Source organism: Callospermophilus lateralis, chromosome 6 (assembly GCF_048772815.1).
Source record: "Callospermophilus lateralis isolate mCalLat2 chromosome 6, mCalLat2.hap1, whole genome shotgun sequence".
In the NCBI taxonomy this organism is placed as follows: domain Eukaryota; kingdom Metazoa; phylum Chordata; class Mammalia; order Rodentia; family Sciuridae; genus Callospermophilus; species Callospermophilus lateralis.
In genome coordinates this window covers 56,191,098-56,209,746 of record NC_135310.1, presented here as the reverse complement: position 1 = coordinate 56,209,746, position 18,649 = coordinate 56,191,098, and the positions used below count along the sequence as shown (strand labels likewise).

The 18,649-nt window shown below is 34.7% G+C and overlaps 1 protein-coding gene across 3 annotated transcripts in view; it reads right to left on the bottom strand.

Annotated features, from left to right (window-relative positions):
• The window catches only part of Sesn1 (sestrin 1), a 106,967-nt gene that overhangs the window by 9,850 nt on the left and 78,468 nt on the right, over positions 1–18,649 (bottom strand). Inside the window, exons 1-5 of one of the 3 annotated variants that reach the window (XM_076858369.2) lie at positions 13,579–13,752; positions 5,961–6,026; positions 4,875–5,075; positions 3,685–3,867; positions 1,004–1,246 (exon numbers count right to left, since the gene is read on the bottom strand). In XM_076858369.2, the coding sequence (XP_076714484.1) occupies positions 1,004–1,246; positions 3,685–3,867; positions 4,875–5,075; positions 5,961–6,026; positions 13,579–13,680 (795 nt within the window). In that variant the 5' untranslated portion in view covers positions 13,681–13,752. Of the gene's footprint in view, positions 1–1,003; positions 1,247–3,684; positions 3,868–4,874; positions 5,076–5,960; positions 6,027–13,578; positions 13,753–18,649 lie in introns of those variants that run through there. The other 2 variants (XM_076858368.2, XM_076858370.2) reach the window with 2 other exon arrangements.

The following is an 18,649-nucleotide window of genomic DNA, read 5'->3' as shown; positions in this document are numbered from 1 at the left end:
CAATCTTAGGAAAATTATATTCCTTCATGTGCTAATTTCACTCTGATAAATACCAAGCACTCTCTACTAGCTACTTTACTTCCTTAGAGATATTTAATCTAAACCTCACATTTATTTTTTTTTTACCTTTATTTAAACATGAAAGAACTGAGGCTCAGAGAGGTTTGATAATTTTCCCAAAGTCAAATATGTAAGTCACAGGCAGTTTAACATACCTAAATTTCTTTAAAAAGAATAAAACAACTGAGAAAATGTGTGCAGTGGGTTCAGATAACTGTGATGCTACTTCTGTGATTTCTCTTTTGAAGCATAAAGTAAAACCTTGCTTTTTAATTATGGCTAAAGAATGCAGAGAGAATTTTGACCAACTGTAAATAAGAACTAAAATTTACTTATAGAAAATTAAACTTATTCTGTTTCAAAGGAATAAGAAAGCAAAATATGACAGAAGAGAGGGAATAGAGGTGAAAGCATTTTAACAAATTTATATTCATTGGATACCACCTTCTGTATCTATGCAAAACTAAACATGAAAAGGAATTTTAAAGGGAGAAATTTCCAAATCAAAGATGATTAAATCTTCTAAAAGATGAACATTTTAAAAAGCCATTTGGTTTCTGTTACAGAAAAGGGAAGAAAAGGATCTGATTGGCACCAGCAAATCTCCACCACCAGGCCACACTATTTTCAGCCTCCCCTCATCTCAATGCTGTAGCTGTTTGACATTAGCTGACCCTACAGGCGGTAAAAAATATTGGCTCCTGACACTAAAATTATTTGAGTGTTGTCTCCTAGAGGTGTTTAGTTTTGACATATCCCTTAGAGCTCTGACTAGTGGTGGACATTTGGAGGCAGTAAATAAATTCATACTTACTGAATAAGTATAGGGATCTAATATCTTTATAGACTTAACAGGATGGATTGTCCAAGGAACCAAATAAAAATAACAATTACAGTGATTATTAGTATAATTAGAATCTCATAACAAATAATAGACACTTACTGAAATATTTCCTGCTGAGTTGACCTGCATTTCATCCACATTGTGATTGCCATTTGTAATGTCACAGATGCAATAGTTACTAACAGAAGGAGGTCTGAATGTGTGGCCTCCATCACAATGAATTTCTGGACTGATTCCACAGCCAAATGTGAATGAAGCAAGAGAATGATAGTGTGTAAGAAGAACAACTGCATGGACCAGTTCCGCAAGAGACCAGCTGTGCTCTTCAGCTTTTAAAAGCCCCTTAGGGGAAAAAAAGAGAGAACATATTTTTATACTGGGTGTGGTATTGATGAAGATATATAGTTCACCTTAGTATTTAATCTATTGAAAACAGGATTACACGAAATCTAGTAAACATGTAAAACCCATGATTTGATAATTTTTATGAAAATGTATCCATGAATACAGCTTAATGTGTCTGTTAGTAACATGTTCATCATTATTTTGATTTTTTGAAATACTGACTTTAAAAGGTAATCAAATGCATTTTGCTTAAAAGTAAGTGCTATATTTTTTTCAACTTTTTAGTTGTAGATGGACACAATATATTTATTTTTAAACAAATAAACCTCACACATGCTAGACAAGTGCTCTACCACTGAGCTACAACCCCAGCCCAAGTTGCTGTACTTTAAGTGTAGGATTATGAATGAATTACTGTGTTTTCACTTCAAATGTAATAAATCTTGAGTTTAGAATAGAAGCTACTGTGTGAATGTCTTTTTGTTTATTATCAGGCCTTCTCAAAGAATTTTTAGGATAGCAGCTTGAACAACTAGACTCTCAATATTCCTAAATCATCAAGTTATATTTATTTATTTACTTATTATATATAGTACATAGGATTGAACCCAGGGGTGATTTAGCATTGAGCTACATCTCCAACTTTTAATTTTATTATTTAAAAAATTTTTGGTTTTAGTTATGGATGATAGTAGAGTATAATTTGACTTATTTATACAAATATGGAATACAGCTTATTCTAATTAGGATCTCAGTCTTGTGGTTGTACTTGATGTGGAGATTCACTGTGGTGTATTCATATATGTACATAGGAAAGTTATGTCAGAAAGTTATGCCACTGTATTTCCTTTTCCTTTCCTCCTTCCCTTTCCTTCATTCCCCTTTGTTTAATCTATTAAACTTATATTTTTCTCCTCCCCACCTTGTTGTGCGTTAGCATTCACATATGAGAGAGAACATTCAACCTTTGGTTTTTTGGGATTGGCTTATTTAGCTTAGCATAATAGTCTCCAGATCCACTCATTTTCTGGCAAATGTCATTAAGCCATTCTTTTTTATGGGCAAGTAATATTCCATTGTGTAAACACTACATTTTCTTTTCCATTCATCTGCTGTAGGGCACCTAGGTTGGTTCCATAGCTGTTGAGAACTGAGCTGCTTTAAATATTGATGTGGTTGTGTCAATGTAGTATGCTGTTTTAAGTCTCACTGGGTCAAATGGTGGTTCTATTCCAAGTTTTCTAAGCAATCTCCATACTGCTTTCCAAAGCAGTTGCACCAATTTGCTGTCCCATCAGCAATGTATGAGTGAACCCTTTCCCACATCCTTGCCAACATTTATGATTGCTTGTATTCCTGATTGTTGCCATTCTGACTGGAGTAACATGAAATCTCAATTAGTTTTCATTTGTATTTCTCCAATTGCTAGAGATGTTGAACATTTTTTTTCATATATTTGTTGACCATTCATATTTCTTCTTCTGTGATGTGTCTATTCAGTTCCTTTGCCAATTTATTAATTGGGTTATTTGGTTTTTTGGTGTTAAGTTTTTTGCTTTCTTTATATCCTTTTTATTTTTTTGAGATAGGGTCTCCCTAAATTGCCCAGGCTGGCTCTGAATTTGTGATACTCCTACCTTAGCCTCCCAAGTAGCTGGAATTATAGGCATGCACATTATGCCCAGTTCATGTTTGAAATATTTTGATGTCATATTCTATAATTGTTATAGATGTCTTTCAATTTTAAGTAACTCCTACTCTTATCAAAAGATTAAAATTTTTAATTATGTCAAGGGGAAGGGGAAAAGGATGAATAGCAGCAGCACAGGACAATGCTATTTATTATTCTGTATTATATAGTAATGGTATCATGACATTATCCATTTGTGAAAATCCACAAAGTGTTCAACATCAAGAGTGAACACTAGACTAGTGTGAACTATGGATTTTAGCTAATAACAATATATCAGATGGTTCATCAGTCACAAAAAATGTACCACACACTGAGCATGGTGACTCATGCCTATAATCCTAGTGGCTCAAGAGGCTGAGGCAGGAGGGTTGCAAGTTCAAAGCTAACCTCAGCAATGTAGCAAGATGCTAAGCAACTTTATGAGACCCTGTCTGAAACTAAAATATTAGGGGAAAAAAAAAGCTAGGGATGTGTTATGTATCCATGGGTTCAATCCCCAGCACCAAACAAATAAAAAAATGCATCACATAAATCCTAGATAATTAAATGTGGAAAAAAATAAAAAAAAAATAAATCCTAGATATTAATAATAGGAGAAAAATGTGTGTCTGTGGGAGGGGATTAAGGAGGTAGAAAATGAGAACTCCTGTGAAATTTTACTGGAAACTAAAACTGCTCTGAAAAATAAAATCTTTAAAAAAATATATAAATGATGCTCAAGATTTATTACTTCACTACATACCTCAATGTGTTCTTTGGTAATAAGCCAAGGTCTGTGGGCTAATACTTTGTTGAGTTCTCCTAAATTCTGTAGTTTTTGAGGAGCATTTTCTAAACCATTGAGCCACTTGGGGTCTCCACCAACATGAAGAAAATCATTTACATGCAGGTTCACTAAGTAGGAGCACTGATGTCTTGCTGCAGCCTTAAGAAAAAATGAAAAGATACTCTAATTACAGATGTTAAAACCTTTTTTAAAAAACATTTTTAATTTTTTGCAAGTAGTTGGAAACAATACCTTTATTTTTTAATTTTTATGTGGTGCTGAGGATTGAACCCAGGGCTTCGAATGTGCTTAATGAGTGCTCTACCGCTGAGCCACCATCCCAGCCTCAAATGTTAAAACCTTGAACTAGTACCAATCTATTTTCCTTAGAACATGCAAAATAGCTAATTTTTTTTTTTTTTTTTTTTTTTGGCATTGGGGATTGAACTCAGGAATGCTCAGCCACTGAGCCACATCCCCAGCCCTATTTTGTATTTTATTTAGAGACAGGGTCTCATGAGTTGCTTAGCACCTCAAAGTTGCTGAGGCTGGTTTTGAACTCTCAATCCTCCTGCCTCAGCCTCCGGAGCCACTGAGATTATAGGCATGCACCACCAAACCTGGTTTAAGTTTTTGATTAGTATGGTTTTACAACTTTCCATGAAGTAGAAAAGTTTTCACATAAACATTTAAAAATTTCAAATACACCACAGAAAATACCTCAAGAATAGTCTAAGAACAAAATATCTGATAAAAATATCTGAACTGTAAAAATTTTACCTACATATCAACTTTCAGAACCACAAAATAATAAGAAACTTCAATTAAGTTGTCAACCATAAAATGACACAGTAGTATTTACAAACTAAACAGGATTACTACCACTTATGCCAATCATAACTATATATAATAATAAAATAGATCTTGTGTTCTATTTTATTCTTTAAGTGAGAATAGCTTTCAGTATCATATAAATAAATGGCATAATTTTTGTTATACTTGAGACCATACTTATTTAAAAACAAAAACAACCAGAAACTACCTAATAGGAATCCTATCATAAGTCAAAATATAAGTACTTATCCCCGTGTTTAAAACATTAACTATCTCTTAAAAGAGATTAATAAAAGCAGGCAGAAAAGTTTTTTCACCTAATTTTTACATACCATTATTCCAATGTAGTGCCGATAATGTAGGGGTAATGGCCCATCCATTTGCAGTAGATAGTGTTGAGTTTTTAAGAAACTTTCTAAATATTGTGGGTGGAAAACCATCACTAATGTAATGTTATCCAAACGACCCAAAGCAGCAAAAGAATCTGCAAATAAAGCATGCATTTGTGTGTCTTCACTCCCCACTTGGAGAATCTGTATAAATAAATGAGAGAAATACCATGGTTACATAAATCGTAAATTTCATATTAAAATTTGACTTAAGAGGGGGATTAATAATTTAAACTCAAATGGTAGCAAAAACCAGAAGAATAAGCTGTCACATTATATAGTAGGGGATAAACAACAAAGGCTGAACATTAAAGGCCATCTAGATTGGCCGCTTGCAGACTTGGCCAGAATCCAAACCAAGAAGTGTATTTTTATTATCAAAGTTGCAGAACTTGCAAATACACCACCTACTCTAACTCAATTTAAGGAGAACCACAATTAACCAATAGCAAATAATTCTTATGAAAATAAAGCATAGTTTTACATACCTAGAATTAAAGACCCAATCTAGTGGTCATACCAGCCTATGGAGATGGTCAGGATCAAGTAACTCAGTTTATAGGCAAACCTAAGCAAGATCTACATATAAGCAGGTGGAGTATTATTAGTTTTAAAAACAAAAACAAAACAAACAAACAAAACCTAACAAGTTTTGGTTTTGCTTGATTAAATATGGGTATTAAAAAAGCATCATGATATATTAGAAATCAGTATGACTACATCAGCTTCTTATTTAAAAAATATTTTTAGATGTAGATGGACACAATACCTTTATTTTTTTAATGTGATGCTGGGGATCAAACTCAGTGCCTCCTGAGTGCTAGGCAAGTGCTCCACCACTAAGTCACAACTCCAGCCCTACATCAGCTTTTTCTAATCCCATAAATTCACTGCCAAAGCATGATTAACTGTTATCAATGCTGTTTAAAACATGTTGTTGACCAACAGTTGTTCAGATGCCAAGAAGAGGGTCATAAAAACATTCCTTAAAAGCACACAATTCACTACTTACTTTCACAAACAACATACCTCCTTTTCTGGGATGAATCTGCTTGGTCCGTGTCCTAGTGGTCGAGGAATTTTAATTCCAAGTTCCTAGAAAAGAAAATTACACCATCTCAGGCTTCCAGCAGTAAACAACATGAACTAAGGACACAGGAATGGGAGGGAAAACAACCAGCTGAACAGAGACAGGCTTGTCGTGGTGGTTTGTTTTCCTGTCTATATATACACACCAACTCTTCTGTTCGCATCACATAGCTAGCAACAACCTATAATATGACTCTTGACTAAAAACAATAAAACCTGTTTCGCTAAAACCAGAGTTTTGCATAAAGTACTTGGCAGAAAGTCTAGAACAGAAAGTTCAGCACATAGCAGCCAACCCTGTGGGCTGTCAGTGATACAAAATAAGACCAATGTGTTTGTACATCCAAAACTCAATCAAAATGTCAATCCCTACACATCTTGTTAGGAAACGTAAAAGTAATACCTTCAGACAGATGTCTTAAACAGGAAGATGTGTAATCATTAGTCTATAATAACACCCCACAATAAGGATAGAAATATTATAAGAAATAAAAACCAGTTAAATTCGCAAAATAAAAAGTACTATCAGTCATGTTTTCTTTGTGGTTGAATAAAACAATTTCAGAGAACTTTATTTTGTTTCTCAGTTTGCTTTAAAATTTATTTTTATTTATAGGATGTTATCAATTTCACTTGTATTGTAGAACAGCTCAACTAATCATAAATAAATGGTTTTCTACATTTTTACATAGTCAATCTAAATTCTATACTTTATATTGACAGTGTAGAGTGGCTACAAAAACTGACAATCTTACTATTAGGACTTCCTTTATTTTTTCCAATATGGTGTACTTACAGAAACAAAATGATAATAAAAATTTTCTTTTTTTTTTTTTTTTGGTGGGGGAAAAGAGTATATCTAGTCAATCTAGTGTCATTAAAAATGTTTTAGAATTTATACAACTAAAGATTAACCCTTGCTTATAAAATCAACAATATTATTTCTATATTCTCCTTACTACTTCCAAAGGTTCATGATATAAACCAAATACTTTCTTCTTATTATTATTATTTTTTTCAATACTGGGGATTGAACCCAGGACTTTGTGCATGCTAGGCAAGTTACTCTACAGAGTTACTCCCCAGCTCTGTATTTTGTTTTCTTTTGGGTCAGGTCTCTTTAAATTACCTAGACTGACATTAAACTTTGGATCTTCCTGAAGCCTCCCAAGGAGCTAGAATTATAGGTGTAAGCCTCCAGATCCATCCAGATACTTTCATCTTAAAGAAAAATGGGAGTAGGCAGAGAGAGGACATATGCTAGCAATTCAAGAAATATGGTCTAGGTGAATGAAAATCTTTGAGCAGAATGGATTGAAAAAATTAGGCAAGGACAAAATTTAAGAGAATATTATGAGAAATTAAGATTTAGATTCAAAGTAGGCTATCTTGCCAATGGAATCCTATAAAACACTATATAAGTCAAATCTTACACTGGAAGTCAGGGGTTTCTTACCCTGGTTATTTAACATTTAAACTAAAGATAGTATATAATACCATTCATTAGAGGAGACATTTAATTCATTAGTCTGGCCAGGTATATGTCTCAGTTTTAATATTCTATAATAATTTCCAGAAACCCCCACATCCTATTATTCAATACATTATCCTGGCATTTATATAAAATGATGACTCCACTAGCCTTTCTAAGCTAAATCTCTGATCCTACTATATACATTTTAAACCAAATTTACTGGGTAAAACTATAAGGCTAAAATCAACATTTAACCCTTCTCATTAATCTTTAAAAATTATCTTAATTGAATAAAAAGTATTTTAGGAAAATACCTGCTTCAAGGGTTTATTACTCATTTTATAACTAAGAGACATTATACTTGGAATATTAGCATATGAAAACATGTCATTTCAAAAAGGGAAGAAATATATTATTTTCCAAATAATATTGGGACAAGTGGTTAGCCTCTCATAAAAAAGTGAAGTTGACATCCTAAATCATATTTTATTTCACAATAAATTAGAGAATGTGAAAACACAAAAACAAACAAAACATTATAGTACTAGAATAAAACAGTGGAGTGGGTCTAAGAATGCCACAAAACCCATAAATCATAAAATGTAAGTGTGATGATATATGAACAATGAAATTGACCAAATTATGTAATGTGTATGTTCGAATATAGCAAAATGAATCCTACTTTGTAAAATCATAATGTATCAATAAAATATTCATTGACATAAAGCCAGGGGTTTCTTACCTGGGTTATTTAACATTTAAACTAAAGAGAGTATATAATACCATTTAATGTCATTTTGCTTCACATGCAAAATATATATATACACAAAGTCAAAAAAAAGCTGGGAAAGATATTTGCAAGTCACACAGAAAAGAACTAAAAGAATTTTTGGACTGCAGATTGAACTCAGGGATGCTCTACCACTGAGATCCCTATTTTTTTTTTTTTTAATTTTGCTGAGGCTGCCTTCAAATTTGTGATCCTCTTGCCTTATTATATTATATAATATACCCTGTTATAAATAACTGGGATTACAGGTGGGTGCCACCATACCTGGCTAATTTTTTAAAAATATGTAATTAACTAACAAAAATCTTACAGGAAACAAAGGACATCGACAGTTCAAATAAAAGAAAAGAAAAATGGCTGAAAAACTGCTCAGCATGCGCGCACACACGCACGCACACACACAAACTTGTAAATAGGAAATACCATTTTTCTTCAAAAAGATTACTTATGATTAAAAAGTCTTTAACAGGTTGTGTTTGAGAGGGAATAGAGAAACAATCATTTGGTTTCTTTTATATTACTGATAGGAATGTTCTGAAGTATGAGGGGGAAATATCACACAGTACAAGGAGTATATAAATTACTGAAACTTCTAGGGAAGGCAATTTGCAATATTGATCAAAATAACAAAGTCACATATACTTTAAATGAACAACTCCATCATAAGTGTTAACCTACAGATATACTCACATTTATGAAATGTCACATATAAAAGGATAATCACTGAAACATTGTTTCCAATAGTATAAGACCAAAAACAACCTAAGAGTTCATCAATAGAGAACTGTTTCAGTCAAATTCAGTATAACTAATAGAATTAGCCGGCAGTACTTACAAAAAAATGAAGCAGTTCCATTGGGTTAACTTTAAAAGATCTTAAGATATATATAATATTTGAGGGGGGCAGTAAACAAAGGGCATAATATGTATATCTTATTATTTGTAAAGAGAAAAAAAAAGCCTCAGAAATTCCATTTCTAGAACTTTATCCTACAAATTACATTACCAGCATATGGTAATTTTTTTTAAATGATAGCAAATTGATATCATAGGCATCAAAACAAAGAGGTTAAATTATATTATTCTGGTCTTGTTTCAATATTAGCATATTCTTTACGTACGAAACTATTATAAAACAATTATTTTACAATTCCAAGAAGATGGCTATGAGTATTTCAGAAATGAGTTATTTTCTTACAGGTATGACAAGTGTCTTTTTCCAGTGGTCATAAGTCATTTTTGAACCTTTTTAAATCAGTTCATCCCTTCAGCCAAATTTAGTGGCCCAACTGATACCACTGCCTCCCTTTTTCCTTTAGTCTTCAAAACAAGCCCCCCCTTATCTGATTCCTTTAGAAATGACATTATTTCTGTATGTTTTAAAGTAGGATGTTAAGTCATTATCCAAAGTACATGTATGAAGACACAAATTGGTGTGAATATACTTTATATACAACCAGAGATATGAAAAATTGTGCTCTATATGTGTAATATGAATTGTAATGCATTCCACTGTCATATATTTTAAAAAATCAATAAGAAAAATCCAATGAATCATAAAAAAAATAAAATAGGATGTTAATAAAAACAAGCACTCTTTGGGGTGGATTATATACAATTATACAATAATTCTTGGTGTTGTGATTGTACTCATTCCTTGATAAGATACTAGCCTTGCAAGGAGCATGTAATTTATGATTAAGGCCTGGAAGAGGTATTTAGTATTCTCCAATCTTCATTTTTAAAAAAATCAATGTCTTAGACTTTTAAAAAATCAGTCTATGAGACAGGTACTACTATAATCTCCATTTTGACAGCTAAATGATAACAAGTCAAATTCAGCCTAGAGCCAGTATTAATGAATAGTGGAGTTGAGGGCTGAATATAGGAAGTCTGGTTCTAGAGCTGGCATCTTTAATTGTTACTCTTTCAAGCCTCTCTCAGAGTTTTTGACATTTTGGAGATCCTTTTAGATATCATTCTTATTGTATGATATATTCTTGGTTTCTAAAAGTTTTGAGTTTCCACTTTTGAAACATTTGTCCTATGGCAAAATAGTCATACTCTATTTTCTAGCAGGTATTTTATCAAAAAAGCACTGCAGGTGTTCAATAAGGGGTGATTATGCCGAACTATATGCATTTTGTAACTTCCTATTTAGGTTACTTCAATATTTCTCGACCTTTTATTGTTGTTTTGTTTCTTTCCATTTTTAAATTGGTACACTACACTTGCAAATGATTGGTAGGATTTTTTGTCCATCTGTAGCTGTGAGAAATGGACTCTAAGCAAATTTTGGCCAATCCAGATTCTAGAAGGCAGAACTGCCAACAGCAATTAGCCTTGCTGAGAAGAAGATGTAGATGCTAATTACAGCACAAACCTCACAGATTTGTCTGTGAAGGTATGGTTGGAAAAACTAATATAAGAACTTAGGTCCCCTCCCCTCAACAATGCTATAATCATCTTTGAAAGAGGTGGCAACAACCTCTACCATCACACTATTGCTTCAAACCAATTTCCTCATCAATGTGTAATACTAACACATTAATTTTCAGAGTATGAAAATTCTTAGTGCCTTCTTGATAGTATCAGAGAAAGACAATGTTTGTATTATGTTGCTATATGAATCAGTGTTTGTGGACTGAAAATACAGTTCTAATCAGGTGTTTCAAATTTGTTAACGATTCACTTATGAATCTATACCAATATCCATAAGTAAAAGAATGATTGATTTGCTACAAATACAAAATAAGTTATTGGCTTAGAGTATGTAACTTGAAAAAATAGTTGAAAAGTAAAGTAAGCATATCATTATTTTTCTTTCTGTACTTGTTGCTTATTTTTCAAAACATGTCTAGAAAAAGTGTTCAAACCAAACAAAAAAACCATGTCTAGATATTATAGCATACAACTGATAATCACAATATCAATACTAATCTCATTTTAAAAATTAAAAAAGCAGTTAAGTGGGGTTTTTTGGGGTTTTGTTTGTTTGTTTGTTTGTTTTGTACTCAGGATTGAACCCAGGCGCACTTGACCACTATCCACATCCCCAGTCCTTTTTATTTTTTAGTTTGAGACAGGGTCTCCCTAAGTTGCCGAGATCATAGCTTTGAACTTATGATCCTCCTGCCTCAGCCTCCCAAGCTGCTTTGATTTTAGGTGTGCACCAGTGTGCCTGGCTAGTTAACTGTTTTTTGAAACACATTTAAACAAGGGTAAAGATTTATTGTATAAAAAGTGAAAGTCCCAATCCCACTCACCCTTCTCTGGAAGAATTATTGCCTATAGCTGGCTGCTGGCTTTCTGACAGTCAAAATATTTAAACAAATGAAAAAATCTAGAAGCATTACAAAGAAATATCCCTACTATAGTACAGCATACTAGTATTTCTTCTAAAATTGTCATTAACATTACTATGGTATTTATAAGTATGGAAGCAGGGTATGGTAGCATGCCTGTAATCCCAGTGACTCAGGAAGCTGAGGCAGGAGAACTGAAAGTCAAGGCCAACCTGGACAACTTAGCAACCTGTCTCCCCCCAAAAAGGGAGGGAGCATTGGGGTATAGTTTGGTGATAGAGTATCCCTGGGTTCAATCCCCAGTATTGCAAAACAAAACAAAGAAATATGGAGAGTACAGGCTCCTCTCTTTTGTGAGTATCCTATGAACTACATTTTAGAAAATGAAATAAAAACTTACTGACACTTGGGGCTGGGGATGTGGCTCAGCAGTAGAGCGCTTGCCTATTAAAACACCACACACACACACACACACACACACACACATACACACACACACTAAATATTTCATTGGAAATCTGATTTAGGCCTTATGTGTGGCCTATAAGTCTCTGAGGAGTTCCATTCCTGGAAAGTATTTAATTTAAAAGCATTATGGAAGCTTACTATTTGAAAGAATTGTGTCATTAATTCTTTCAGAAAGTGACTAGTTTTCCTATAAAGCACTACTTCCTAATTTAACTTCCCACATGCTGAAGTTTAAAAATGAAATACAACTATACAAAGCTTCCCAGTTTCCTGAACACAATCCCACAAGCACTACAATCAATGGACAAGCTAAAATGTATACGGCTATATTTAGAAATTCAAGATCTGGACAAGAATCAGAAATAACAGATCTATTCAGGCATGATGATTGGGACTCGTTTCTACTCAAAAAGAGAAAAGATCTGTTATGGCCTGCAAACAGAAACTGTAAATGCTAATTCAACACTTTCATATTGTTTTCTCACTTTGGTAAAGTTTCCAAAACAATGTGATGAGATTTTTAAAAGGTTGTTCTATTGTCTTTAAACAAGGAGAATATTATCAGTATTAAAATATAAAAAAATTTGTCCTATACCCTTCATGAGGTTTAAGTTTTCATAATATACATACTGTGTTGATAAGACAGATTCCATTCGCCAACAAAATAAATAAAATTTAATTACTAAACCTGAGCCATTTTAATGGGCAAAGCTGCAGAGAAATTATTCACATTTAAATATCTTGAGCTAAAGCAATAACAATTCCTATCTCAATTAAAAATTCTCCACTTTCTCCCTAATTGCATATTGAATCAAAGCCTTTTAAAGCTTCAAAGTTTGGCTAAGATTACATTAGTAACTTTCAAATGTCCTATTTCCATCAATTGAGAAAAAAATACAATTAAACATCTCTTTTTGAAGGCCAATTCAGACCCAACAGAGATGGTTTAATAAACAAGGGTAAACCCTGTGCATAACGTCATTGAGCTTGCAGAACACATTTATTCTAGGCAACATTCTTTCCACGGATTCAAACTGTATCTTTCCTTTTTTTCTTAAAGTAGGAGGCAGAGGGGGTGAGGGTGGCTGAATAATCTGTTTTGACAACACCAGGAGGTAAAAATCCACAGGCTGTTTTACGCTAAGACTAGAGCTTTGTTGGGTTTCGGACTTGTGGAGACTTGTACAGAAAACAACGTTATTTATGTTTTGGAGACTTCCATTTAAATGACCTAGTCAGCTGTCTCTCCCAGCTCAGCATTTTTAGCCCGGGGTCGACTCTGGATAGAAAAGGTCTCCCTGTCAAACACAGGCCGCCCCTTCACCTGGGCTCTGCCAGATGGCCAAGACACACGCGTCGGAACAGGGAGGTCAGTCTGTGGCTGCGGGCTCCCGCGCCCCTGCTGAGCGGTTTCGGATGCTGTTAGGTACGAACATAGGGACGCAACGCGACTCGACTCCGCACAGCACAAGCAACTCGGCCAGGTAACCCGCCCGCCCATCCAGCCCCTCGCCCGGGTACCTCGTCCTGGACACGGCCCCCGCCGCACTGCTTGCAGCCCAGCAGCTCCGACACGTTCAACGAGGTCGTGTACGCCTCGTTTGCCGCGGTGGCCAGGCGCATGTCGGCGCAGGGACGACTGCGGACAAACTAGGCGAGAGCGGGGAGGCCAGCCGTGGCTCCGGGATGCAGCGATTCAGTCAGCGCGGACGTCGGGGGCGGGGCTGCACCGACAAACAAGCCGCGCGGCCCCGCCCCACGCCTGTCACTCCGCCGCTCTGGAGGTTGCGCCCACCAATGGGGGGCCCCGGTTCTGCATAACCCCATCCCTTCGGCGCCGATGGGCAGGCGGCGGCGGGCGACCTGACGCGGCCAGGCGAAAAACAACTTGAAAGGCCAGGAGTCTGGCGAGGAGCTAATTCTCAGATTCAGAAGCAGTGGGTGCGCCGGGAGGTGAGCGTGCATTGAGGCTTGAAGGTGCCGCGCGAAACCTCAGGCCTCAGGGATCTATCCTCCGGCCCCCACTTCGCTCGTCCACAAATCTAGAGCCAAACAGCGGCCAACCTCTAGACTGACCCTGACAGCTCCAGGAGGAATCAAGTTCTCTTTAAATTTATAAACTATTGAAATTTCCCTTCTTCTTTTCCGATATTTCCAAACAACGCTTAATGGGACACAGAATGCAGGAACAAGTATGAGATCATGGCCTATATTCAATGTAAAGTTTATTTTTGGCAAACAGTGTAGAATCTATAAATATCACTCTCTTCCACAGACATTAAGCCTTGGTAGCAGACCTCAGTTGTCTTTTCTTTTTCAAAGTATATTGAAAGGCTTTAAATGTTCTAATATTCCCTCATAAGTACCCTGGGTTTTGAACAAAGAATTTCTCTCCCTGAAATCTGATGAGGAACTTAAGAAAATATAGGTTATGAAAGAACACAAATAACTGATATTGTTGGATCCACAACCCAAATATCCCGAGTCCTCTGACAACAGTACTTCCTTCCTTACATATTAACTTCTTTAAAAAAAAAAAAAAAATCAACTTCTAAATTAGATCTTTTTTTTCCCATATTTGCTCTTGTGTTTTCAAAAGCTTACACTCTCAGATTAAGGAAAAAATGATGTTGAGAAGGGCGAAAGCAAACAAGCAGAGGGCTGGGAGTGTGGCTCAGTGGTAAAGTGCTCAACTATTGTGCAGGAGGCCCTGGATACCATCCCTGCCACCAATTAAAAAAAAAAAAAAAATACCGCCCCCCCCACCACCACATCAGAGTTTCCCAAAAGGAATTGAATCAACGAGTACTGATGGAGTGATGTGGTTCTGTGATGTGTCCACAGAATAGAAGTCACAAATGAAAATGAGTTTCAATCTTAGGAGTAAGGTTACAATATCTCAGAGGAGACTAAGTTACTCTTTTAGCTCTTGAGTCGTCATAAAGTTACTTTGGATTAGGCAGAGGGGAGTGAAGGGAGAGAAGTGGGTATGGGGGGCAGGAAGGATAGTAGAATGAATAGGACATTATTGCCTTATGTGCATATTGACTACACAATTGGTGCGATTCTACATCATATACAACCAGAAGAATGAGAAGTTATACTCCATTTATGTATGAGATGTGACAGTACATTCTACTTTTGCACATAACTAATTAGAGCAAAATTTTAAAATGGCAGTTTTAAAAAGGTAATTTCTTATTTATTTCCTCCAGATAAATAAGATAGGTGTTATGTGTTCTCATAAACTGCTTTTAAAGTCACTACAGCACCCATCAAAAAATTAAAAAATAAAAAAAACAACAAAATTTAAAAAAACAAACAAAAAAAAGAACCCAAAATATTTTTTACTGGCCTAGTAAACTTTTTAAGTTCATGTTAAGAGAAGAAAAGGGTACAGAGGCGCTACAGAAAATGCCCCCTTTGCCGAAAACAAACAAACCAAACCTAGTAAGTCATTCAGTTTGCAGCAATATGATATGCCCTCTAAGATAAACTGGTCGTAAATGAATAACTTGGGAACGTAAAAGCACCTGATGTATGGACTTGTGAACTATAAAAGTTAGAAAATGAAAGAAGTACATGAAAACTGACAACTCTGGTTCTAGAAGAGTTCAGCTGTGATTCTGTTTTCTGAAGGAAACAGAATTTGAGTTATCTAGCAGGGTATCACCTTATTTGGGACATTAAAATTATTATATATTGCAAAATGGAAAAAGCTTACCTTTCTATTTTCTAATGAGAAGCCCAGGAAAAGTACCTATTCAGCTGACCCCAAAATGGTTTAAAATAATTAAATGCAGATTAAAACTAAAAACAGCATACATAGTGTCTGATATTTACAACTTGATAATTATTTATTAAAAATACTTTAGATGTACTGAAATTGAATAGGAAACTCCAATTAGGATTCCTTTTTCCAGAAAGTATTTATGTTAATACTGACTTACATGAAAAGAAAAATAATTTTAACACATTCTAATTCAGTGGTTTACAGAGAAACTTCAAGCCATTAAATGTTAAGATTTCTTTATGGTCTTTACAAAGACTGACCTAAATATTTTAAAGAGTACTAATTTCTGCTTTCTTATATAGAGCAGTATTGTGAATTAGTCAGTCTATTTAACATTAAAAAAAAGATGCCTCCTTATAAACCTACAGTGACCAAACATTGCAACAAATGTATTAATTGGCTATCGAATATTATTGTGTAGGTTTCACTTCTGGAGATGTTTTGTTCCAAATCATTTAATAAAAAGTTTGTATTTTTTTCCCTAAGGATTTAATTATTGAATAGGCCAAATTTCCTACTGAAGGTATCTGGTAGTGGACTCATACAGGCATATAATAAACATCTGCTGAAAAGATGAACATCCTGAGTACAGAACAGTGATTAGAAAGGACTTTAATACAGTTTTACTAAAGGATATTTAATACAGGTTATCAATATAGAACAGCAGTATTTTACAAAGTCTGCTATTTAAACAATTCATTTCAACATTTTCTTCCTTTTAGGAAGAATCCTGACATCTACTCAAAGAAGTAATAGTAATAGTAATAGTAATACTGACATAGTTTCTTTCCTAAGTGCCTCTGTATCTTTAGCAGGAATAGTTTCATCTTCATTTTCCTTAAGAACAAGCTGATATACCTATATAAGAGCAAAGTAATGCCAAATGACTTAATTTTAGCATAGAAGTATGAAATACTTACAGAGTCCAGACTTGGAGTGGTGGTTCAAGATAAGCTTCCTGAAGAAAGAGACATTTGTAATGGAACTTAGAGCATTTATAGAGACGATTGAATAAGACTAGATAAGAAAGTTTGAGAGGATTGGGGAGAATAGAGACAGGTCTTAACAAAGACACAGAAGCAGGAGAGATGGGTACTTTAAGGAAACCCAACAAAAGGAGTTCATTGGGTCCAAAGCAACAATGACCAGCAACAAGGTAATAGGTTCCTTGAATTCATGCTAACAGAAGAAAAGGCTACAGAAGTTCCACAGAAAAGGCTCTTCCACTGAGCACAGCTGCCCCATCCCCGCCCTCAAAAAGTATAACCAAATGCCCACTCAGCCACAAACAAACCAAACTTAGTAAGTCATTCAGTTTGCAGCAATATGATAACATGGTCTCTGCAACGAGGTAATAAATTCCCTTATGGAGGTATTCGTGCCTCATTGTACTCTAGTTCTTGAAATTTAGGAGACAACTCTCAAATCATCTGTTCCTTGACCAATTGTCTTCCCTGAAACCACAGGTCTTTAAAAAATTATAATAGATTCAAGAAAAGGAACAAGTATATTCTAGTAGAAAGAATAATTATCAGGGTAAAAGACATAATCATGTTCTTCTGGGCCATGTTAAACCTTAAAGTTTCTCCCTAACCAATAAAAGTATACTAAAGTAATATAGATTTGCACATTTATTGGATCAGTTATATTTAACAACTGGTTAGAAAACATACAATAATGATTTCAGCCTTTAAACCAAAGAACTTCTTTAAAAAAAGGGAGGGGTGACTAGGGATGTAGCTCAGTGGTAAAATACCCCTGGGTTCAATCCCTAGTACCAAAAAGAAAAAAAAATGGGAGGAAGATTTGTTAGATTTATGTGATCTAAGCATTCTTCAAAACCCCTTTGTCATTTAAAATATTTCACTTAAAATAAATGCTGGTTTATAAGGTTACTTCTGCTAACTAATTTTGTCAAGATTTTTCTCTTCCAGCTCATATCTTCCTGTTTTCATATATATATATATAGCTTGTCTGTTAAGCACTTTTTTTCCATTTCAACATCATATTTGGGGTACATGCAGATTCTTTTAGCACTGATCTTTAATTTTATGTTGTTCATTTTTGCTTTCTACTTCTTCAATCTAATTTTCAGAATCGTTATTTTAAAGAAGCAAGAATGCTGACAAACCTTTGTTCTTTTTCTCGTTTCAGGTATTTGTTTGTTTTGTTTTGTTTTTGAAATGCACAGTGCAGGGATTCAGAAATATGGGCCATTATCCATACTTAGCAGTAAGCAGTATTCCAAAAAGTGTCAGTGATTTTAAATTAGAAAGTTACTTCTACACCCAAAGATTCAGTGTGTTAAAGTGAGTAGTCAGGTTTTTCAGGTAAATGATAAAAAGATTAGTAACAAATCAACTCCTATGTATCAAACATTAAGTATACGTGTATAAAACAGATTTAATTATTTTTATTTTACAAATTAGTGAAACAAATTCATAAAACATGGATAACTTATCCAAGGTTATAAAACTAATAAAATGTAGCCTGGGATTAGAATCCAGGCTGTCTGAATCTAAACCAGCAGTTACTCTAGGAGACTGCTTTTTTTAATGAATATATATTTCTAAAAATTTGATGATTGTATATTGGCTTGAGTTCTTGATTTTGGAGGTAAGAAAAGAAGGCAGAAAGATAGAAAAATGTATTTCCCTTGCTTATACTCAGGGTGAGATGGAAGGAATAAAGGAAGTGAGGGAGGAAGGGAGATAGAGAAAATCAGTCATGGATGCTGTGGGTCATCTTGGTCTTTGAGAGCTTCTCCTATTTCCTCATCTCCGTCACTCCTCTCATTGT